The sequence below is a fragment of the Platalea leucorodia genome (assembly GCF_965183815.1).
Source record: "Platalea leucorodia genome assembly, chromosome: 3".
In the NCBI taxonomy this organism is placed as follows: domain Eukaryota; kingdom Metazoa; phylum Chordata; class Aves; order Pelecaniformes; family Threskiornithidae; genus Platalea; species Platalea leucorodia.
In genome coordinates, this window is record NC_138825.1 from 104,015,148 (window position 1) to 104,040,647 (window position 25,500).

Below are 25,500 nucleotides of genomic sequence, written 5' to 3' on the forward strand. Positions count from 1 at the left end.
AACTTCCATACTTTTTTACCTGTATAGAGATTATTTAAAGAAAGAGCTGCTCTTGCTGGTAATCAAGACGGTTGCTAAAATAGGTAGATATCAGTAGATTGGAAAAGTGTTATTTTGCTGTAGTTACTTTTCAGTATGCAGTTTCATTGCAAAATGGTGTACTGATTAGAGCATGGACATAGATCTCAGAAGACCCGAGTTCAGTTCTGCACCAGTACAAATATACCATACAACCTTGGACATCAATGTGTGATATGATGGGTCACAATACTGATATTGTGTTATTGTAAAGTTGAGGATCAAAACTGCATTATAATAGAATAGCAATTTTAGCTAAATAGAAAGATTGTGAAACATTCACTTCTGCATTTGAAATTAAATGTATCTATATTTTTAAACTAAACAGTGCCTGGGCATGGGAACTAAATTGCCTCTACTAATTAAGAAGGTTCTGCAACAAGTTTTTCATTTGAACCAAGTAGCACATCCACAGGAATTGTTCGGAGCATGGTTCAGGGGTTAGCATGGGCAGCAGGACCATTCCTGATGAGCAGTTCAGAGAAATTCACCTGAGTCTGGAGGGTATCAGAGCACAACAGCATAGACATGGCCACTGTCTACTGGCCTCATGCCAGAGAACAAGTGCTGGTATTCTTTACTTCATATTGATACAGATGTAGCTTTAAATGTTAAGTATAGACATATGTAGAGAGATTGAGTTTAAGGATATGTTTGTACAAGGCAACTTATAAATATGCAGAGAATGCAGGCTAGTTCCAAAAGCAGAAGCTACACTGCAGCATCTACACAGCACTACACCACATCTAATTGCCTAAGAAACAGTGTTAATTGGGGTGTGGCGTGTGTTGCATCTGGGAGCTGTGCTAGTTTCTGTAACAAAGAATTGCACTGTGAATACAGACATATGAGCTCATTCCGATCTAGCTTAATACTTTGGTAGGGTTGCATGTCAGTGGGCTGTATGTTTTACAAACTTTCACTTCTGTCTCTGTTCTATGGTGATAGTTATATTGCTGGAGAAATAATTAGGTTTAGTTGACAGTGATAAGTAATAATGGAAAAAAGCTGTAACAAAGAATGAAATATATTTTTTGTGTAATGTAAAAAGAATAAAGCATTTTCTCGTGATAGTACTCTTAAATAGAGATTCCCAGAAGCAGGAATTTTCAGACTTCTTCAAACCAAGTACAGAGACACAGACTTCCACATCCAAATTTTTCACAACTTCCAAGGAACAGTGAGATTTTAGGACTTTGCATTTTTCCCTCCTTTATGGGACAGAAAAAATGTCAGGAGTTAAAAAGGTATTTGCTTCTGTCAATGAAATCCCAGTGTAAGCACATATTTATTTAACCTGCACATACCTGATTTATGTATAAAATTTATAAGGTTATAACACTAAGTTTAAATAAATGTTTGTAGCATTAAATAGAAGCTAAATTTTTATAATGTAAGCTAAATGTAACTTCTCTGGTGAATTATTTCATAGGATTCACCAAAAAACAGAATGGGAATAGTTTCAATTAGGAGACTCTGTAGCTTTACTACTCCTCAGGAAAAAAAAACCCAGGTCTCTTCCATTAACCACGTCTGTTCATCAGTCTAGAGAATTCCTTACTAATGCTTTATGTATGTCATTGTAATACCTAATGTTTTTTAAATGTATTTTGCTTTTCTGTGCAATTTTATTTTTGGTGTTTTTAATAACAATCAGTAGATCGCAAATAGGTTTGCTTCACGCCAAAGAGTGTTCGCCTTCTCCCCCCACCCCCAAGTATTACTTCTAAAATAATTTTTATGAAGGAAAAATTTGGATTCATATGGGATGTTCTTTACACCTAGGTGTATGCTTGTCTAGAATCCATTAACAACATATCTGATATTTAAGTCAAATAAAAACCACAAAGGATATCAAATGGACCACAGTCATGAGCTGCTAGTGAAGTAACAAAGAAATGACTGTTACACTATTTATGACATTGCTATTATGCACCAGTGATGAACACTATTTGTCTTACAGTCGTGAACTGTTCTGATCCTGGCTTTGTGGAAAACGCAATTCGGCATGGACAGCAGAATTATCCTGAAAGTTTCAAATACGGAACAAGTGTGGCATACCATTGCAAGAAGGGCTTTTATCTGCTGGGGTCATCTGCTTTGACCTGTAAAGCTAATGGCTTATGGGATAGATCACTACCAAAGTGTTTGTGTAAGTATTCATTCAGTTGGACTAACATTAAAGAATGGTGCATGATTTTTAGTCATGATAGAAAAAAAAAAAAGTGCAGTCATCTATTGAGGAACAAAACCTGACTTTAGGATCAATGTATTGCAAATTGTACAGCTCAGCAAGAAAACATTAAGGCAAGATGTCATAAAACTTGTCATTATTAAAAATTGGTTTAGAGGGAACTGTGGACCTATTATTTCAAATGCCAGAAAGTTAAGATTGATTTCGCCTTTTGGTATATTGTTAAGATATCTGAAAACAGCCAGGGAAATCTAAAATGATTATTTATATGTTATCATTTAGATTGATAGTCTAAGACCATTAATGCCTATCTCAGAATTGTTTTACAGAGGTATTGAAGTGTGTATGTGAGAACAAACCTATGAAATGTTGTATAGGAAAATTTTGCTCAAGAGGGTCTTCTCATAACATCACCTAATACTTCGTCCATCACTGTTTCCTGAGAGAGAGAGGAAATCTGGTGTTTCCTATAATCAGTTCAGTGAACTTCAGATCTGTAGAAAATAACAGTTTGCCTGACTTTCATTTTGCATTGAGATATTTTTCTTCTCTGACCACTATTAATTTTCTGACATTAGATTTCTGAATTACAATGCAATTACAGAAATAATAAATGAAAGTATACTTTAATTTGCAAACACATCACATTATTTTAAAGTTTTTGCTTTACAGAATTGTGATTGTTTACTTAAATGATTTATTTTATGAATTTATATTTATATACCAATCAGACCAATAAATGTAACTAGGTTAGTTAATTTGTTTCTTTTTTATGTTTGCTTTCTTCTTGCTACTATGCATCTATCCACATGACCCAAGCAGTTTTGTTTTGATTTTCACAATGATCTATGCTTTCAATCTGTCAATGAGAGCTATAATCTGAAAACTGGGTTTACTCACATTTCAATAATTAATTAATTAAAATAAAATAATTAAGCAAAATACAACATTTTAAATACAAAATACCTGCATAAAATTGTTCATTTGGCAAGAATATTTTAGTGATGCAAGCATGTGCCTCACTTTTTGTTTCTTAGAAAAAACATTATGAAAGTCCAATTCTGTTGGTGATCCCTTCCTACTTCCAGGACTGGGGTTTCAGTGTGAAGGGACACTCCTTATGCAAGGGGCAGAAGAGGATGGGGAACCTAAATCACCTAGAATAGCTACCCATCTTTCCGCATCAAGTGTTTTGGAAATTTGGTAGCATTTACATGGCTTTCTGTTTTTAGGCAGAACTCGAGGAAAGTTATAGGTGTCCATCCCCTCAGAACAGGAATTCCCGACGTTGCTCTGGGAACTATTGATTGAGGCCATGGGAACTTTCAAATGATCCTGGGAGGTGCCTACATTCCTCAATCACCTACTGGATTAGCTGCTGCTAATTTGCTGCTGATGGACTGAAACACTATCTGAATCCTAAATATCACCAGGACAAATTTAACATTCTTTCCCCTAAGAAAAACTCAGTGAAATGAATAGGCTCTTTCTATGAGAAAGATCTGTTTATCTGTTCACAGGTGAAGTCACTTAGAGTCTTTTCAAGAACTGTGAGAGAGATTTAATTTTCGAAGGTTATCAGTGATAATCTCTTTTTTTCAAGTGTAAGATTGCTTTTGGTGATAGGGCAAAGTGCTTGGAGAGGCAGGTGAGATAAATTTTGAACCCAAAGCGAACACAATATTTACCATGAACAATTCTAGTTCAAGAGTAAAAAATAGAAACACACTGCTCTTTTACATGCAAGACAATACCTATGAAAGTCATTGCTTAAAAATGGATGATTCTTTTCTTCTTCATAAACTGGGAAAATTTCATTCTACTCGCTACAAAATATTATACAGCCACATTAAGGTGACCTATGTATCATTTTCTTCCAAAAACTCTGATCACCCACTGCAGCTCCTTCCAGAATTGTGGCAGTACTAGCATTTGCATGGTACTGAAGCAAGCTCATTAAGGCAGCTGATCTGGCTGAAAACCAAACACTGTTTTTTTCTGTGGGACTACTGTTCAGCCAGATCAGTGTCCTGATTTGGTTTACCATTTGCTACATGAATGCTTAAGCCAGCCCAAGGAAAGCAAGAGAAACACAGAGCAGTCAAAGACTGGTGGTCAGGACCATGCCTTTTGGCAGAAATCCACTGTGCAGTCAGTTTGACATTATCATGGGATCCAGTATAACACAAATAATTTTGATGTCTGTCAGGAGTAATAGTCATCAGAATAACAGTCTTTTTTCTTTCTAAAAATATATTTGACCCATAGATCATTTACTCAAGTAACTCATAAAGCTGCTCAAGTTCAACTGCTCTGCTTAATTGTTGCCTGTTGAAGTTGTGTGACTGTTTACTGAAGTAATGAAAAATTTATTTTCTTTGACTTTTCTTTCTCTACTGCATGACCAAAGTTTTACATAAAAAGCATTCAGAATTTGATTTCTAGTTCTCCTTAAGATGACTTATGTTTCCTCATATAACAGATCTGAACTACTTGTTTGCAATTTATTCTGTACCAAAATTATTTATCTGAATTTTTTCTGAAAGTGTACACATTAACTTAAGCATGAATATGGTTCATAGTTTACAAAAATGATCAGTAATCCATTTTCCTCTTGCTCACTTTAGTGCAACACATTGCTATAATAATACTAGAGATGAAGTTTTTTTATTTCTCTGTACTGTCTAAACTGCAGCTAGTTATTTTACAGATATGATACAGCTACTTACCATTACCATATCTGTAACATATAAGCATATTGCAACATCAATCTTATTTTGTTTCTTCTTTCCAACCTTAACAGAGATAATGTGTATTATTTGTAGGGAAGGACAGTGAATGGAAATGAATGAGGAAAGAGAGCTCTGTATATTTTCAGGGAAAGGCTAAACTGGATGGGTTAGTTTTACATGTAATTTTATGTTTAATCTTACAAATGACCAGTAAATCATATATAGCAACAGCAAAACTGAAGATATGAAGGAGTTGAAATCCAGACAGAAGTTTATGTTGTGTGGAACCAGCCTTGTATGTAAAGGTTATAATGAGTTTGGTTTTTTTTCTGTGCCATGAAAACATCTTATAATATTGTGCTCTTTCCTCTGTTAGCCATTTCTTGTGGACATCCTGGGGTACCTGCCAATGCAGTTCTTTCAGGAGACAAATTTACATACGGATCCATAATTCACTATTCCTGCATAGCGGGTCGAAGGCTCATAGGAAATTCTACGAGGGAGTGCCAAGAAGATAGCCACTGGAGTGGGACTCTCCCTCACTGTTCAGGTACTTGTACCAACCATCATCTGAATGTCACATTATAATTACATGAATAAGGCTATTCTCAAGCAATTTTTAACTACAATCAGATATTTGTTTTGTTTCTTTTCCAAGTATATTTTAATTTCACCAATAGCCACTCAGCTGAATTATAGCCATTTATTGAAATATTCTTATATATGGTCTCACTCTCTTTGTCATTACTTCATAACTACTCCTTGGCTAGATGCTCTAGTTGTATACTGCAGTATAGAGAAGCCACAAAACAGTATTTAAAACCTGGAAGAGTTCTGCTTAAAAAGGATGCATGTATTAAATTTTACTTTTATGAAGAAGCCATAAAACATTACACAGTTTTGATGAAGTCAAGAGCTCAGGTGACAATTGGCTACTAAGAACATCCACAGTGTATTAATAAGTTTTGTAAGGGAAACAAGTCTACACATTTCAGTATATAAGAAAACAAACATCTGACAGGTTTCAGAAGAAAATTTCCTAATGAGAAAATTGGTGCATAATTACACTTTATAGAATCTTCTTATAACTTCCCCTAAGCACCTGGACATGCCCACTGTTGGGCTGATCTGATTGAATGTGGTTCAATTCATATTTGACCTAATTTAAATAGGTGTAAGGTATTGAAATTCTGTACTTTGAAAAAACTCTAAATAAGTGTTCTTTGAAAATGGTCCATTCATAAGCTGATTCTGCAAGGATGCTGAGCAGAATTTGAAACATTGAGGAAAGGAAGTGAATTTAAATCACTAATGTTTCTTTTTTTGTTCTCTTCTGCTCAAGGAGGAAAGCATTTACTTAGAGTCTTCTCACACTGCTAGATCTCACTGCCATCATGGTGTCTATGCCTAGACCTGAAAAGAATCTCTGCACAACAATCATATGGATAGCTTCCACACAGAAGTGACCTTTTCTTGCTTATCTTAAGCCCACATTTATGTCACTTTCACCTTTTTATTCAGTATAAAATGCCAGATCTCAGATTGCACCAAGACTTTACAATTTTTAAGGTCAGAGCCCTCTAGCTCTGTTGCCCAACATTTCCCACCACAAGGAAATTTCTCATGCTGGTGGAAAGAAATTTTAATCACTAATAATTGAGACTCTTCAGATATCAGTCATGAATATGATAGTATTTTCATAGACTCATAGATTTTTAAAACGTTAAAGACCACTGTAGTCATCTCCGACAACAGGGAAAATATTTCTCGTGTAACTAAAACATTGTTACTGATGCAGAATTTAATTTTCTAAGTTTGAACATGATGTGACACCATCTTGAGAGTAGGTGATTCCCTAGGAAAATAAGAAATGTCTCTCTGTTAACTCAAGGAAAATAAACCAAACAAAACCTCCTAAACAAACAGCCAAAAAACCCTAAAAAGGTGCCTCATTCCTCTAAGGCATTTAGAATTGTAAAAATAACTACATTTTCTATGTTAGGTATTCAGGAGATTACTCCATTCAAAAAACAATATGAATAATTTGTATTCATAATGTCAGTGAAAGAATGATTGTGCCCAGGAAAGCTGAGACAGCTAATTGGTTTTATACTCAAGGGATATGAAAAAGAGTCCCAATATAACACTTGTAACCTGTCATCTGTTTCTGCATGGGGTTTATTTCTTTATTATATATCAATATATATTTGAATGCATGATTGTATAAATATGATCTCAGGGTTTGTTGTCACCTGGGACCTGTTGCAATGACGGACACTTGTATCTTATGAGTTAAGTGGTAGCTGAGGTTTTTGTTTAAGATGATTCACACTCATTTTTCAGTAATGGGTATGTAGTCATCTACATTGGTAAATAAAAAAGGGTCTAGACCTTCATAATACTAACTGCTTTTGTCTATACCCTTTGACTATAAGCTTGCATGGCTGCAGTTTAAACTTTCTCCAACACAAAACTAGGTGTGTCAAAGAAAAAACATCTGGTCCTTCATCTGGAATAATTCCCTCAGCAAAGTTGCAAAGCAAAGTGGGACATCATCAGAATTTTAGAATCATAGATCCTTGTGCCCTGAACAATTCCTGCAGTCTTTGCATTCACAAGCTAAAGTATGTGCCACATATCTGTTTCATGCTGTAAACATGCCACAGGGGTAGCCTGAATCACAGCCCTCATGTTAATTTCACACATTTTAAGCAGACAAAAAAGTCTGTGAAATAGCAGTGTCTTGGAGTAAGGGGAAGCAGATGGCATCCAGGGGCCACATCTGGACTGCTGATTGAACAGTGCCAGGGCATAGGTCATGGATGCTAGTACTTGATCATCTAGACCATTGTGCCCTTAGAATTGTCCACAGAATGGTTTTCAGCCATCTGAACTAGAACTCCATCAAACAATGCACAAATACTTTGCAAGTTGGTGGTGTGCTGGAGATCATTCTCAACAGCCACTTTGGATGCAGCCACCCTGTTTTGGAGAGTGAGTTTAGCAGTATAGATGTGGACAGAATATACCAGCTGGCTTCAAGATACTCACACTGTTTACAAGCATGTATTTAGACAAGGAAATCTAGGTCCAAATGCTGTAGGGCAGGGTGACAAGGGCAATCTATTCTAGAAGAAGCTAGTACTAAGCAAAGTGGATACAACTGAAGCCCACAAGTTAGCCTTCAATTCAGGAACTGTGTCTTGATCTCTTTTTATGAGGAAGCATGATTGTACCCAAAGTGTCTGTCTCAGACTTGCTATACTGAAAATCTTATGCCACAGACATAATCATACTTTTTGACTTCGGAAAGTTTTAATTTCCAAAATAAAGGTTTGAGTTTTCTCAAAATTTTGCTATCGTTAATCCTTTGTTCAAGATTTTGTCCTTCATCTGAGAGGAGTGCCTATGATGAAAAACCTACATAAGAAGATATAGACTTCAACCCATGGAATTTTTTATGCATATTTTGAAAAAACCCCAAACAACAGTTTTAATAGAAATTCAGTCTAGATTTATGACTTAAAACTGGAGAACAACGGATAATGTTGCTGTGAACCACAATTTAGACACAGAGGGATTTAGCAGAGAGACAATTTCATGTCAAAATTTATAATAAATTGTTGATACTGACTGTCTTGGGTAGCATTTCCTGTAGCAGCCACTTTATCTGATAAGGCAATTGACTGGTTCATCAGATGGATGAGGACATGTTTGAGAGGTCTGTTTTGCAGTACCTTCTTTTGCTTCTAAAATTGTAACCAGTACTTGCATAGCAATTTAAAGGATAAGGAAAATGATGAGGTGTCCTTTCCGTTCTTGACAGGCACAGAGGGCCACGTACTATTTAGTCTTGTCTGTGGGTATATGTATTCAAATATATTTCTCAAGAAACTTGAATATGGTTTTCTTCACTCTTGCCATTATCTAATTTTTCTTATTAGAAGTTATTACTAGCAGAGAAGTTGAACAATAAAATACAATGTGTAGAAAACGTTATTTATGTCAAAAAGGCAACAAATTTGTTGAACTGACAAAAAATGTTAGGGGTGCTTCCTGTGTTCACAATTATCTTTTATCTGTTATTTATATCACATTCTATGTTTAGGTCTATATAGGTCTGAGATAAGAAGTAGGCTAAAAAGACATGTTATTTTCATCTTTGTCTTTGGTTTCACATCCTGGCACTGGAAGAAAAGGGATTCATTATAACAGAAACAATGCAGTTAGTAGTACTATTCTCAAGAGAGTATCTTCACTACCACAACCTTTGCACATAATGTCTCTGTCAATAGTTCTGCTCTGTTGTGTTTTACAGGAAATAATCCTGGCTATTGTGATGATCCAGGAGTACCAGCTCATGGGTCTAGACTAGGGGATGAGTTCAAAATAAAAAGTCTGCTACGTTTCTCATGTGAAATGGGTTATCAGCTGAGAGGATCTGCAGAACGAACATGCCTCCTTAATGGTTCCTGGTCAGGTATACAGCCCGTGTGTGAAGGTAGGTATTGATACCATCAGCATTTATGATACCATTGAATGACATTTACTAATGACATTTTATTCTTTAATTAAAAAGAAATTCTACACCAGAAATATACTTTCATATTACTTTGTAGAAATTTGATATAAAAGAGTTTGCAAGCAGTTCATGTTTTGCTTGAAAACCTAAATCCGAACTGATAAAGTTTTGGAGTATACATTTATAAGAAGGTTGTGAGAAAATAATTCTAGTTAAACAAATATTGAGCCTGAAAATGGAGAGTAGATATACGAGTTAAATGTAAAATTAAACAAATACTTGTGATTGAAAGTATGAAAATGGAGCGATAAATAAATCTGTCATTCATCTTCTAGCAATACAATATTTAAATCTTCTATTTCTATGTAATGTCTATGCATCAAGGGCTGAACAGATGATAAAATAATGTTGTATTCTTAACTAAGTATAAATTAATATATATTTCCCCACATAAGTTAGTCTAATTTTTATGAGATATACTATTTTTATGCTAGCTCTTTCAGAAGAAATACAACAGAGAACATTTCTGGAAATCATACTGATGAATAAAAAGATCATAAAGAATTTTTACACTTTTTATGCACTGTCAGAATTGGAAAGCAGTAATGCAAGACTTTAGATTCAGTTTTAAAATGACTCTTTATTTTCCAAGAAAAGTTACTTTATCTAATTCATTGGAGTTGACAGATTCTGTAGTATCTGTTTGCTATACTAAACGATAAAATGGAAGATAGGACAAAATCTTTTTAACAAACTTGTTACATTTTTTCACCTAGGGATTTTATCACAGTATCCTCATCTAACAATTGTTCTTTTGCAGTATTCTTCAGCACAGACTAATCTTCTGTCAGTGTAGATATTACCATAACTGTATGAAAATGGCAGTGGCCACGGGATCAGTATTTCCAGCAGAAAATTGAAGTTTTGCAATGTCCTTTCTTCTTCCCTTGCATGAAGACATTAAGTATAGTAGGACAGCAGCACTCAGTGGGAATTAACGGTGTTTGAAATGTTGCTGGCTTTTCTTTCTTTTATCTTTTTGCTTCAACCTTCTGTTTTCAGAAAAAAAGAAAAAAAATAAACAAACAAAGAAAGAAGCCCCTTTCTTTCCATTTTTCTCTTCTCCTTCGATTTTTTCCTGTTTAGTATAAATAAAGGTGAGATTAGGAACCCCTACAAGTTCAAGTTCCAACATACTCAATTATTGTCTTTAGTATTTGAGACTTCTATACATAAAAAGTGAATAAAACTTCACTAAAACAAAGACATTCAGGTATTATTCCAAACATCAGTAATGCTCAGAGTAATTTTTAGTCAGCAAACTGTGCTTATTTTAATGAATCCTATAATCTATAACTATTAGATTATAACTGTTAGATTCTAACTATTATGCTGTGGGCCATCCAGCTGGGGGTCCTAGTGGACCTGGGGGTGTTGGTTGACAGCCGGCTGCGTACGAGCCAGCAGAGTGCCCAGGTGGCCAAGCATCCTGGCTTGTATCAGAAATAGCTTGGCCAGCAGCACTAGGGAAGTGATCGTCCCCCTGTACTCAGCACTGGTGAGGCTGCACCTCAAATACTGTGTTCAGTTTTGGGCCCCTCACTACCAGAAGGATATTGAGGTGCTGGAGGGTGTCCAAACAAGGGCAACAAGGCTGGTGAAGGGTCTAGAGCACAAGTCTTATGAGGAGCGGCTGAGGGAGCTGGGGTTGTTTAGTCTGGAATAGAGGAGGCTGAGGGGAGACCGTATTGCTCCCTACAACTACCGAAAGGAGGTTGTAGCAAGGTGGGTGTCTGTCTCTTCGCCCAAGTAACAAGTGATAGGACAAGAGCAAATGGCCTAAAGTTGCACCAGGGGAAGTTTAGATTGGATATTAGGAGCAATTTCTTCACGGAAAGGGCTGTCAAGCATTGGAACAGGCTAATCCACCACAATATTCCACGCCATTAAGTTTTATCATACTTGTATTTGATCATATCATTGTATTAGACTAAATCATTTCACTTCTCAAGACACTACACTTACTTGTGCTGTAGGAAGAGTAGAAAGAGTTGCCAGCTTTTGAAAGCTCTGCCAGAGACAGTTGAAGTATGTTCTCCCAGACTTACAGACCACTTCATGCTCCATGGAAGATTGAAGGAAAGAGTTTGATTTAGAGACACATTTCTTCCTAACTCTTGATTAACACTGTTAATCTCTTAATGCCACGATAGTTTTATTTTATTCCTATGAAGAGGAGTAGTGTCTGTCCAACAGTGGAATTTTATCGTGCTTTTGCCAGTGTGCGGTCTACTGGGGTGCTCAAATAAAGATGCTTTAGAGAAAAGTTGTTAGAAAAATTCAAAACAAACAAACAAATCCTTCTCATGATTCACTGGTCCACTGGAAAACAAAATCCACTAAACCCTCCCAAAAAAACAACATATAGTCAAAGTAAACCACTGTTGAATCTTGGATATATGAAGCTGAAACATAATCATTGCCTTAATGTATAGCTACAGATGTCAAAAAGATGTGGAAGCCAATACAGAATGTCTGTTTTTTTCTTGATTAAAAAAAAAAAAGGACAGGAAGATGATAATTTACTATTTATGCATTTTTACAATTGGAAGAGGAGATATCAGAAGACAGGAAGAGAATAAAAAAATGTGCCCAAAGACAAAACAGAGGTACAGTTCTGTCAGAAAGTCCTGAATGACCTTTCTTCTCTCCAGTGACTATATTGGGTGGAGTTGAACATTTACAAGCAGTGCAAACTATCTGAATCAGCTATTGAAAAAATAAAACAAACCAAATCATAGAGTCATAGAAACAGGTTGGAAGGGACCTCAAGGATCATCTGGTCCAACCTGTCTAGCACAATCTAGATGACATGGCCCAGCACCATGTCCAGCTCAGTCTTAAACGTAGCGTAGTCTTCAGCGTAGCGGAGTCAACCACTTCCCTGGGGAGGTTATTCCAATGATTGACTATTCTCATTGAGAAAAATTTACCTCTCATGTCCAATTGGAATCTCCCTGGGAGTAACTTGTACCCGTTACCCCTTGTCCTCACCATGTGACTCCTTGTAAAAAGGGAGTCACCATCTTCTCTGTAACTACCCTTTAAGTACTGGTACATGGTGATGAGATCACCTCTAAGCCTCCTTTTCTCAAGGCTGAACAAACCCAGCTCTCTCAGCCTGTCCTCATAGGGCAGGCTTCCCAGACCCTTGATCATCTTGGTGGACCTTCTCTGGACCCCCTCCAGCCTGTCCACATCTTTTTTGTATAACGGGGACCAGAACTGTACACAGTATTCCAGGTGTGGCCTGACAAGCGCCAAGTAGAGTGGGATAATGACTTCTTTATCTCTGCTCGTGATGCCCTTTTTGATGTAACCCACCGTCCTATTGGCCTTCTTGGCCACAGCAGCACGCTGTTCACTCATATTGAGCTTCCTGTCCACCAGGACCCCCAGGTCCCTTTCCACAGAGCTGCTTCCCAGCCAGGTAGATCCCAGCCTGTGCTGCACTCCTGGATTATGTTTTCCCAGGTGCAAGTCCTTACACTTGTCCTTGTTAAACTTCATAAGGTTCTTATCAGCCCACTCTTCCAGCCTATCCAGATCTTCCTGCAGGGTGTCTCTCCCTTCCAGAGTGTCTACTTCCCCACTCAATTGGGTGTCATCTGTGAACTTCATCAAGCTACACTTGATCCCGTTATCCAGATCGCTTATGAAGATATTGGATAGCGTCGGGCCCAATATTGATCCCTGGGGGACCCCACTTGTGACGGGTTGCCAGTTTGAAAAAGAGCTATTTACCACCACCCTTTGGGTGCGGCCCATCAACCAATTCCTCACCCACTGCACAGGCCACTTGTCTAAGCCATAATGCATCAGTTTCTCCAGGAGGAGGCCGTGGGGAACCGTATCAAAGGCCTTGGAGAAGTCCAAGTAGACAACGTCGACTGCTTGCCCCATGTCAACCAGGCAGGTCACTTTATCATAGAAGGCCACCAGATTTGTCAGGCATGATCTGCCTTTTGTGAAGCTGTGTTGGCTTTTCCCAATCACGTGCTTCATTTGACTCACGATGGCCCCCAGGAGGATCCATTCCATAACTTTCCCAGGGATTGAAGTAAGACTGATGGGCCTATAATTACCCGGATCCTCCCTTGAGCCCTTCTTGTAGATAGGGGTAACATTTGCCTTCCTCCAGTCCTCTGGGACATCCCCCAATCTCCACAACTTCTCAAAGATTATAGAGAGTGGCCCCGCAATGACATCAGCCATCTCTCTCAACACCCTCGGGTGGATGGCGTCAGGGCCCATAGATTTGTAGGGGTCAGGCTCCTGTAATAATTCACATACTAACTCCTTCTTCACGGATGGTGGGTCTATGTCTGGATCCTCGTGGATTTTTGTTCCCAGCGCCTGGGATCCAACAGTGTTGGTAAAGACAGAGGTGAACAACGTGTTGAGAACCTCTGCCTTTTCAGCATTGTTGGTGACTGATTCACCTCTACTGTTTAACAGTGGGCCTATGTTTTCCTTCTGTTTCTGCTTGCAACTTACATACCTGAAGAAGCCTTTCTTGTTATTTTTGACGTCTCTGGCCAGTTCCAATTCAAGTTGAGCTTTTGCCTTTCTAACTGCATCTCTGCACACTGGCAATGCCCTTGGAGTTCTCAGTGGACAATCTTCCACTTCTCCATCTCTGGTACGCATCTCTCTTGGTTTTAAGCAGACCCAGGAGCTCGTGGTTGAGCCAAGGGGGCCTCTTGCTCCACTTACTTCCTTTTCTTTTATAGGGAATTAACTGGTTTTGTGCTTCAAAGACAGCATTCTTGAAGAACTCCCAGCACTCAGTGGCTCCTTTATCCTCCATGGAAGCTTCCCACAGAATCCCTCCCAACTGAGCTCTGAGCCAGCTGAAGTTTGCTCTTCTAAAATCTAGAACCCTTGTCTTGGTGCTAACCTTCAGCATGCTCAGCCAGATCCCGATCTCCACAACATTGTGATCACTGCAGCCAAGGTTGTTACTGACCGAGATACTACAAAGCAGGTTTTCTTGGTTTCTGAATAGCAGGTCCAGTAGTGCCTCCTTCCTGCTTGGCACATCTAACATTTGTAAGAGGAAACAGTCCTCTACGCATTCCAGGAACCTGATGGATGACATGCGAGCTGCTGTATTGTTCTTCCAGCAAATGTCTGGGTAGTTGAGGTCACCCATGAGAACCAGGTTCTGTTGACCAGAAGCTTGCTTTAGTGTCCCAAATATTGCTTCATCGGCTTTATCGACATGGTTCGGGGGTCGGTAGCAGATGCCCACTGTAAGGTCCCGCTTGGAGACGACCCCTCTGATTTTAACCCAGAGGCATTCAATAGAGCATTCACAATCACCATAGTTGACTTCAATACATTCGAGGTTTTTCTTAATATAAAGTTCACAAATGCAAATGAAGTGATCATATTAACAAAGAGAAATAAGATATTAACTCAAGAATATACTTATAAAACATTTTCTTAGTAAAACTTGCTATAGCTTTTTTAAAAGATGGGCTATTGACCTACTTACTTTGTTTTGTTTTGTTTTGTTTTTTTCAGTTAGTCACCTATCATGGAAATATTGATTTTTTTTTTAACCTTTTCTTCACAGCTGTATCATGTGGCAACCCTGGCACCCCAGCCAATGGTATGATAGTATACACTGATGGAATATTATTCTCCAGCTCAGTCATTTATGCCTGCTGGGAAGGTTACAAAACTTCAGGGCTAACTACTAGACATTGTACTGCTAATGGGACATGGACTGGCACTGCTCCAGACTGTACAGGTCAGAAATAAACTTTCTTCCTCTAAAGCTTTAAAGTAGTAAGTCATCCAGTCTTCCTATTGAAAATTATTTTATTAGATAAAATAACACATTTTTCCCCATTCATCTGTTTTGTAATATATGAATATTTTAGGTATCTAAAGGTACATACCCTTTTAATACATGCTAGATGTTTCCAGAACTATCTTTTTAAGATAGATATATAGGTAATTTTTGTGTATTTTTTTACCTCATGAATGCCAACATTGAAAATACAACAGTATTCCTAAGAATAAGTGTTCCTCTAGAGTTTCCTTTAGCACTTTTTTTGTGTGTGTGTGTGTGTGGCTTATGTACAGAGGATGAAGTTCTGGTAGTTCTAAATCTAATTTACCTAATTGGATACATTACTATGCCAGTTTTTCTTATGAGCCAAAGGAGTCAGATCTGACTGATAACCATTCTGCTAAGGACCAAGAGTGAGGGATCAATGAGATTGGGCTACTCCATCAGGGAAAGCAAGCAGGGAGCAGAGGGGTGCTGCAAGGCTAGAAGGACCAGTGGCCTCACTGACAAGACCAGACCCACAGCACATCAGTACAGTGATACAAAAAAAAAAGAGGAATTTCATTACTCGGCTGGAATCGCATTGCACCATCAACATTAATTAGGCATAATGTGACAAAGATCCCAGTATGAAGGAAAGAAAAGCCCTGTCAAAACTGCCACTAACATATCAATCTGCAGTAACGTTAGCGCATACTAGCTTAAGCTACTGTATTTAAGGAACACAATATTTGGCCAACACTATCGCAATGCCTCAAAAATATGACTTTTTAGCTAGAAATTAAAGATTACATTTTTGATTTTGTGTAAGATATATTGATCAAATTTTTCTTGTTTTGTACTCTGAAAAAAGGACATTAGCTATATATAGTTCAATGTTTCATTACATGTTTATTGAAAAAAAAAATCCCTATTTTTCTTTTCCTCACTAGTGATCAGCTGTGGAGATCCAGGTGCATTAGCAAATGGCATTCAGTTTGGAAATGATTTTACCTTTAATAAGACAGTCAGCTATCAGTGCAATCCAGGATACTTGATGGAACCTGCCAGTTCATCTACCTTGCGTTGTATAAAAGACAGCACTTGGAACCAGAGTAAACCAATTTGCAAAGGTGTGCTTTTGAACTTAAATAGTTTACAGATACTTTTGATACTATATGTGAAATTCACTAATCAGTATCTTTATATATAAAAAATTGTCAAAACATTCTCTGGGACAATTAACATGCAAATGACACTAAAACATTTAGATAAGTATTTGTGTAAAATTTGTATTTATTTTGTACATATGCTGTGGTATAATATCAGAATAGTGACATTAATGACTACAGTAGAACCAAATCACTCTGCAATGAAGATTATCAGAGTGCTCAATTTAAAATGTTAGGAATGAAGTACCCATTTTCCTTTTAGGGCCCTTTTATCTTGGATTAGATGGCCAAAATTCTGTAAAGAGATCCTGCAAACCAAACTTTCTATAAAAGATTCCCTTGTTGCAGTAGTGTAGTCATCATAAATAGCCAAAAAGATGCTTCACAAATAGCTAATTACAAGTGTAACATAAAGGTCATAGCAACGCTGAGACTGAAAGGCAAATAAGGTAGCCTGGTGAAAATTGTTAGCACTACTACAGCAGCTCAGGGAGTAAATTTAACAGCCTAGGGCATCTTCTGCTTATGAAAGGCCTAAACTGCCAACTCATCTAGCACTGCTTTAAAGTGATGTCTAAGTCTAGCCTACTAATTAAATTTTGACGTATGTATTTGATTGACTGCATTTTCTGTTGTAAAAATTACTGACAGTGATTTTATGGCTGTGCTCTTTGTTGAAAGCACTGATGTGTAAATGTAAACTTCGTCATTCCAGATTTCATCATTCTGGGCACTCTTTCAGAAGCTGGAAAACATCAGAGTATTTTTAAAGAGTCTTAGCCACTAATTACGAAGAAAGTCAATGTCCATTGTGTGCTGAAAGCCTTAGAAAATAAGCAGGTGAATGAACAAAGTCGTATTAAGGGCTTTAAATAGTACTGCAAAATTAGTTTAAAATAAAATGCAAATATTTAGAATCATAGAATCATAAAAACATATTTATTGAAATAAATCGTATTTACTGAAAACTTTTACTTAGCTCAGTAACCTGTTGCCAACAATGATCAGTAATGAATAAGTAGGGAAGAGATTTAGAACTAGGTAAGCTATATACTCTTCTGGCTTCCAGCAACATAGAGCTCAGGGACTTCCTAAACCTATAAGGTGGTATTTTTGTATTTAAATTGGTTTTCTTTCTATTACAGGCTGCTTTGTCAACACAGGAATGCTTTGTTGGAAATGAACAGCATGAAATATTTTTTTTTTTATTTCAAAACTATGAATAGATATTATGTTGTGTTCTCATATATCCTATAAAGTCTTGAAATTATAACTTTTTTTTGTGACACAGCTATTACCTGTGGCCCCCCTCCACCAGTGCTCTATGGGAAAGTGGAAGGATCTGATTATCGCTGGGGTGCCAGTGTGAGTTACAGCTGTGCAGAAGGCTATCAGCTATCTAACACAGCTATTCTCTCCTGTGAGGGTCGAGGAGTTTGGCGGGGAGACGTCCCACAGTGTTTGCGTAAGTTTTCAGGGTACAGTTGTGTTGGGCTTCACCAAAGCTACAATCAGTTGTCTCGGACCACAATTAGTTGTCGTGGGCTACAGTCAGTTTCTCACAGTTTAAAAAGGATTCAACTAGATTAGGTATCATATGGCTACTGCAGGATTCTCCCTCCTTTTTCCAAAAAGCATACCTCATTATGAAATTGAGTGGTTGTGCCCACTTAAGGTCGTGGTCTTGTTCCTTTCCCCAAAAGTCACCTCCAGCTCTTATTACCTAATTGGACCCATCGCCATTTGCCTTACTGATAATCTTTTTGAATGTTCTGAATTTGTAGTGAGCACGATTAAAATTTTCCCTTACACTTCTCCTTTTTTCTTCCCTGTTTCTATTTCCATTAACAGGTGAAAATAAGGATCCTATCCCTTAAGCTCATAGCCTTGCTCTCCTTTCTAAATTCTTTTTTCTTTCCTGAGGGCGAGTATATACCCTCGTATCTTGTTTGTATTTGTTTTTCAGCTTCTTCTAAATCTGTCAACTCATGTCTTTCAGTGCTTGAAATCTTGTCAGGACTCTGACAAATATTTGTGCTTTGAGTTAATTAGGGCAAAAATTTCCAGCCTACTCATCTGAGGGTGACTGATGTGAAAACTGGATACATTTTGAAGCATTACAATACAGCATTGTCTACTTTGAGATTACTTTGTCAGCGAAATCTAATCAACATTTAAGTGTCTCAATTAAAAGGTCTATTTTTCCAGGTTAAGTTTTATGCTTATAATAATTATAACAGTGACAATTAATTTTAAATTGCTGTCAAGAATTTATCTGAGCTATAATCCTACACAGATAAATGAACACAGAATTTGCACTCATGTTCAGTATGCCTGACTTGCACATAAACCAATATAGAATACTTCAGCTGAAGCATGTGCAGTTTTTAATAACTTTTTTTTTCTTTCCTTTTTTATGTATTAGCTGTATTTTGTGGTGATCCTGGTACTCCAGCAGAAGGACGCCTCAATGGAAAAAGTTTCACATACAGATCTGAAGTTAGCTTTCAGTGCAGACCCCCTTTTATTCTGATAGGCTCTTCAAGAAGATTCTGTCAAGCAGATGGTACTTGGAGTGGAATTCAGCCAACGTGCATTGGTAATAACTACCACTACTTATGCTGTTTCTACTGAGAATATTCTTGATAAACTATTACACTATCATAAATCTAGCAATTAGCTTTCCAAATATAGAAAACGTCTGTGTAATATAGAAAGAACTAGATAAATAAGGTTATATTTTGAGTATAAAAATTTTAGGATAAACATAATCACATATGAAGTCATTTGTAGATTTACATGATTGCTTGTCTGCTGGAAATGCGGAATGTCGATAAGTGGAAGTGCATAAATTTGTTCCATCTATTTTTAGAATCTTTTAGATACACAGAAGACTCTGGCAGATTAAAGACCAGATTCTGTCACTGGAGAGTTAAAGGCATTTGTCAGAACTAATCCCAAATCAAAAAGCTTTTTGGACTTTGTGAAAATGGCTTGTACAGCCCAAAAGGATGAAACGTGCTGGGTCTGATCTTTTGAAATTCTGATAAACTGCCAAGTATTATCAGTTTCTCATTGACTAATGTGCAACTGATAGGCTTTTAGCATGTTACATAATCAGACTAACTGAGAGAAATGCTGGATGCCTGTAACTCCCACTGACATCAGCATTTGATCCAACTTGGGGTGACCTGCTAGAGAAAATGATTTTGGTGTTATAATAGAAAACCCCTTTTTGATATTTCTAAACAAACACATTCAGATATAGACTATAGCCCATTTACGTATTTTGCGGTGGCTGAGATATTGGCTATGTGGAAAAGCTGGGGTGGGCACTCTGGGAAAAGGTGGCAAGCATGATTATTGAAAGCAGCCTGTATTTGTAAATTAAGACATTAACACTCAATATATTTTTTTTATATGAATTCAAAACTCCTTCTGTCCATAGTTTTTATGAACTGGGCAATCCATCTTACATCTATTTTTTGTAACAGAGGCAAGAAGGTTTACAAAAGCTAAATCTCAGGTCTATTGTGAAGAATCAAATTTGAAAATGTCATAATGACATTTCTATTTATATTTTATATAGCATAATATAGAAGTACATGAAAAATACTGCATCAAAGACATAAGCTTTTCTTTTACACAATAGTTTTTATGTTATCATAAAAGGAAAATATTAGACCATCTAAAATATTTACAGATACCATTGTTAAGCAATTTGAAAATTAAGATCAGTGACCAATATGTAGAACTATGCCTGGAAGTACCATACGATGGCAAATGATGGCAAGCTTTTCTATTTCTGGATATTGATAATTTCCTTAAAATACTTTGAGAAGTCTTCCATTTTTCCCCACTGTTTCTTCAGATGAGACGTATCTTAAAAAGTCGGTTCAGCTTCATGTGTCTATTATTAGCAATGGCATTCCAGCTGAAGATAATTTGTAAAAAGTTCTTGAGCTATTAAAGCAGCTCAAGGTCAAGAGCGTGTTTGGTTTTTATTCTCGCACTTCAGGTCAACACCCACCTAACTTTTGAAGCCTTTGGTAAATATCAGTCCGGTTGAATTGTTATACTCTACTGATGGTCAACATTGAAAATGAAAGTTGACCAGGAGTGAAATGACATATCACATTATTGTACATGATAAGTTAAATTTTCCCTCTACAGAAAACTGAAAATGGTTCCAGATGAAATATAGTCCCAAGTTGCATTCTTTGTAATGCAGTGTCAGCACAAAAGCAGACTTGGTTGCCAAGAGGGAATCACAGAGTACAGAAAGATCGATCAGAACAAGTCCTGTGCTGTCTACCTGGTGGATGTAACTGGGCAACCTCAAAGCAAATACACCATCAGAATGTGAAGTGGACATTGCTGAATCAAAAATAGTTTCAGGCTGCTTTAAATTGCACTCATGAAACTGGTCATCATATAATTAGCTGTACTCTGCTGGCGTACTTTTTTTGGGGGGGACGACTGTCTTTTCATTCTCCAACAAAAACTGAGGTAGTAGTCCATTTGAAACATTTGGTTTCTTTGTGACAGAAAAAATTCTATCAAAAAATTAAGTGTTTTACTTGCTATAAGAAAGCAGGTTGGTTTTGGGTTTTTCTTTTTTGGGGAGATGATTTTTTTTTTTTTAATAAATCTAGCTTAGTCATTAAGCTGTTCATTGGGAAAGAAGAAAATAAAAAGATTTCACTACATGTTCCATCTGCATTGTGAATAGTGGGATATACTATGTATTCAAAAAGGTTTAAAAGGATAAGAGTAAAAAATGATGCAATCTTAACTCTAAAGTCTACCTTGCCAAATATACCTGCAAAAAATGCCCTTAAATAATGGCAATGTACTGAAACAAAGCACTGTGATCTATCTTGCAAATTTAATTGGAAATACAAATGTAATATATAGAAATACACATTCCAATAAAAATTAAATTCCTGTCGTCACTAGACATTGATGAAATGACTTAAACTTTGCAAACGGTTTTAGAATATTCTTTCCATACCATAATAATATCTGTTGTGTTTCACATTCTACATTAGATCCAGCTCACAATACATGTACAGACCCTGGTACTCCACATTTTGGAATACAAAATAGTTCCAGAGGTTATGAGGTAATTCTTTCTTTTATTTATTGCTTTCTAAAATGAAGATGCATTTAATAATTACAAATATGTTAAATTATCTGTAGGCTTAAATGTCTGATGTAAACCTTAGGAAATTTCCACTCCTTTTTAATAAAAACTCATGCTTCATTCCAAGCTTTTTTTTAATATACAGCTTAAAGAAAGAACTTCTAACCTTGCCATATACCATGTGTTCAATCCTTTAGGAGACTTCAGTATGGAGGACTATTTATTAATTGATTACCTAATATGATATGACATAATATAATTAATTTGCTTTAAGATCAAAATTTTTTCTTACATTGATGAATAGTCAGTAAATACCTAACAACCAAAGACCCTTCTGATCCAAAGGCCTTTAGTCCTTGACAAAAGAGTCAGCAAGTGGCTTTACTAAATTAGCAATTCATGTTACATTTTATTCAGTCAGAGAAGATAAAATTGTTCTGTGTGTTGGATCCAGGTTCTCTTTGAAGAATGTCCTTTCTATAATTTCCAAATTCCTCACAGGTTATTAGTTTACCAAGTGACAGTCAGAAAAGTTACTGAGGAAATAAAAGTAGATGAAACAATGACCAATCCATGGTCATTATATAGATTGATTGACCTCATGTGGATAGATTCAGGCATAAATACTTGTGACTGGAATCTAAAGTATGTTCTGTTTGGGTTTCCTGTTTATTTCTGAACCTAGGGCAGTGTGCCACATGGTATTACAATCAACTGTTTTTCAAAAAATCCTTTCTGTAATTTCCTCTGGTTATTGGTACCCACCCTCTCCTGCAGTTGTGCTGTCTGTCATTGCTGTGGCTGTCAGCTCTTTTCTTCACCTTCTGCTGCTGCCTGGCTTGTAGATGCCAAGGCACTTCTCCCCTAGCCACATCTTGTGTGGTTCTTCTTCTAGTAATACGTGCAGTTGCCTTTCTGTCTGTTGTCTCATCTTGACCCCGTACCTGTCCCCATCATCTCTTCAAAACCAACTCTAATCTTTGCACCTAATTTGGTCAGGGGTTTGTTTTTTTTTTCTCTCCCATTTTTATCTGCCTCACAAGATGTCTTTAATACCAGAATTGTACTGGCCAATTCACTGTTCTAATGTCCGTTGAACATGAAGGCTTATTTTCTCTTCTCATTCACCTCTAGAGGCAAGAGTAGGTCTCCATCTGTTCTGTATTTAGTCTTTCTCAAGTATGTGTGTGGTAGGTTGACCCTGTCTGGACACCAGGTACCCACCAAAGCCGCCCTATCACTCCCCTACCTCAACTGGACGGGGAGAGAAAATACCAAAAAAGGCTTCTGGGTCGAGATAAGGACAGGGAGAGATCACTCACCAGTTACTGTCATGGGAAAAACAGACTCGACTTGGGGAAAGTTAGTTTAATTTATTGCCAATCAAATGAGAGAAGGATAATGAGAAATAAAAGATAAATCTTAAAACACCTTCCCCCCACCCCTCCCTTCTTCCGAGGCTTAACTTCACTCCCGATATCTCTACCTCTTCCCTTGGAATGGCACAGGGGGACAGGAAAAGGGAGTTGCAATCAGTTCATCACACGTTGTTTCTGCCACTCCTTCCTCCTCAGGGGGAGGACTCCTCACACTCTTCTCCTGCTCCAGCATGGGGTCCCTCCCACAGGAGATACTTCTCCATGAACTTCTCCAATGTGAGTCCTTCCCACAGGTTACAGTTCTTCACGAACTGCTGCAGTGTGGGTCCTTTCCACAGGGTGCAGTCCTTCAGGAACAGACTGCTCCAGTGTGGGTCCCCCACAGGGTCACAAGTCCTGCCAGCAAACCTGCTCCAGTGTGGGCTTCTCTCTCCACGGGTCCACAGGTCCTGCCAGGAGCCTGCTGCAGTGCTGGCTTCCCACAGGGTCACAGCCTCCTTCGGGCATCCACCTGCTCTGGCATGGGGTCCTCCATGGGCCACAGGTAGATATCTGTGCCACCATTAACTTCTATGGACTGCAGGGGGACAGCCTGCTTTCCCGTGTTCTTCACCGGAGGCTGCAGGGGAATCTCTGCTCCTGTGCCTGGAGTACCTTCTCCCCCTACTTCTTCACTGACCTTGGTGTCTGTGGAGTTGTTCCTCTCACATATTCTCACTCCTCTCTCTAGCTGCAAAATGCGCAGGTTTTTTTCCTCCTTCTTAAATATGTTATCACAGAGGTGCTACCACTGTCGCTGATGGGCTCGGACTTGGCCAGTGGTGGGTCTGTCTTGGAGCCAGCTAGCATTAGCTCTATGGGACATAGGGGAAGCTTCTAGCAGCTTCTCACAGAAACCACCTGTGTAGCCTCCCCGCTACCAAAACCTTGCCACTCAAACCCAGTACAATGTGCTTTCACTCTCAGATCACTATCAGGTACAACAAAACGTAGACTTCTCTCCAATTACTAGTGAAGTAGATTTTTTTTTGGCATATGTGATTATGTAGGGCTTCCTGTTTGTATGACTTAGCCAAGCTTCTTTAAACCACCTTTTAACAGTCTTTCCTCATTTCAGAAAGGCATGATGACAAGCAGCAGTCCTTTGAAGGGCTTTCCTCTATCTACCAGCATCCTGTCTTGCCCCATTCATTTTGTGCCTTTTGTGCTTCACTGTGCTGTGACTGTTACAAATGCATCCAAAGCTTTTCATCCAAGTATTATACAGAGAGTGCACTGCTTTTATTTTTACTTTTACCTGTAAAATGAGAAAGAAATATAACTCTGTAACTACCTTGAACCTAGAAATTATTTTTTTGCTTGGTCTTTTGGATCAGTGAGGAAATATTTGCAGCTCACCATTACTTACTGATACCAGAATTGGCAATTTCACGAGAAGCAAGATGACTTATAGTCAAGACCAGCTACACTCTGTTCTGGTCTCTACTACAGATATGCTGTGCATCCTTGGCAAGATAGAGAGATGAGTAAGTTTAAAAATAGTTATAAATAGATAAGTCTACAAAGTCATATCAGTAATTTGACCTTTAAAAATACCAGTGAATTTCCCAAGCCACTCCAGGAAGAACTGGTACCGTATTTTCTGAACATCTATCGTGATAATCTGTTTTTATGCAACTGAGTATATAGTTAATAGGTAGGCACTTTTGAAGATAACTGTCCATTTTTAATGTCCATTGAAGTCCTTCTATGAAATTTGCAGTGTAGAGCTATCTGCATTTATATACCTGCAAGCTATTTTATTAATATGCATTGATCACTACTCATTTGCAACTTACATTTGTCCATGTGATATGTTACTTTATTAATGTCATATAATTTCAAATAATATTAATTTTTGTGTTGTTTTTTTTTTTCATCAGATGGTATTTATTGCTAAGACGTTCTATCCAAAATCAAAGCAATGCTTTACTGGTCAGCCCAGCATCCTTAAATATCTTGGCTTGGAGTTGTATTCTGGTTACTTTTGTCAATACCATCAATAAGTCCATTTTACTAGAACTTTCCACACAATCTCTCTCTTATATGTTAGGAACATTCTTCATCACTTGCAGTTTTGTATCCAGTTTTCATGCTTTTCTATTCTCAGCAGAAGTCTAAAGAGAGTTTTCTCAGTTACTTTACCTTTTCTTCTGAGAAAGGTCATATCACAGTTGACCATAGGAAGACTTTCCATAACATCACTCTGCTAGTTGATCTCAAGTAAAACTTAGGTAGTTTATAGTAACAAACGCAATGTAAGGAATTGTGGCCTGGAGTTTTCTCTAGTGAATTTATTTGCAGATGGAACAGTTCATAGTTTTTTTTTTTCCTCTTAAAAAACATTTTTAGTCAAGTCACACAATGAGAAAACCTTGAAACAGACTTCATGGTCA

At 37.5% G+C, this 25,500-nt stretch overlaps 1 protein-coding gene across 1 annotated transcript in view; it reads left to right on the plus strand.

The window, feature by feature from the left end:
• CSMD1 (CUB and Sushi multiple domains 1) overlaps positions 1–25,500 on the plus strand; it is a gene marked incomplete at both ends in the record, with an annotated part of 1,257,610 nt that overhangs the window by 1,211,552 nt on the left and 20,558 nt on the right. The window contains 8 exons of the mRNA XM_082305706.1: positions 2,042–2,230; positions 5,381–5,554; positions 9,323–9,505; positions 15,168–15,344; positions 16,322–16,501; positions 17,832–18,005; positions 18,966–19,139; positions 21,592–21,665. Of these exons, the coding sequence (XP_082161832.1) occupies positions 2,042–2,230; positions 5,381–5,554; positions 9,323–9,505; positions 15,168–15,344; positions 16,322–16,501; positions 17,832–18,005; positions 18,966–19,139; positions 21,592–21,665 (1,325 nt within the window). The remainder of the gene's footprint in view (positions 1–2,041; positions 2,231–5,380; positions 5,555–9,322; positions 9,506–15,167; positions 15,345–16,321; positions 16,502–17,831; positions 18,006–18,965; positions 19,140–21,591; positions 21,666–25,500) is intronic.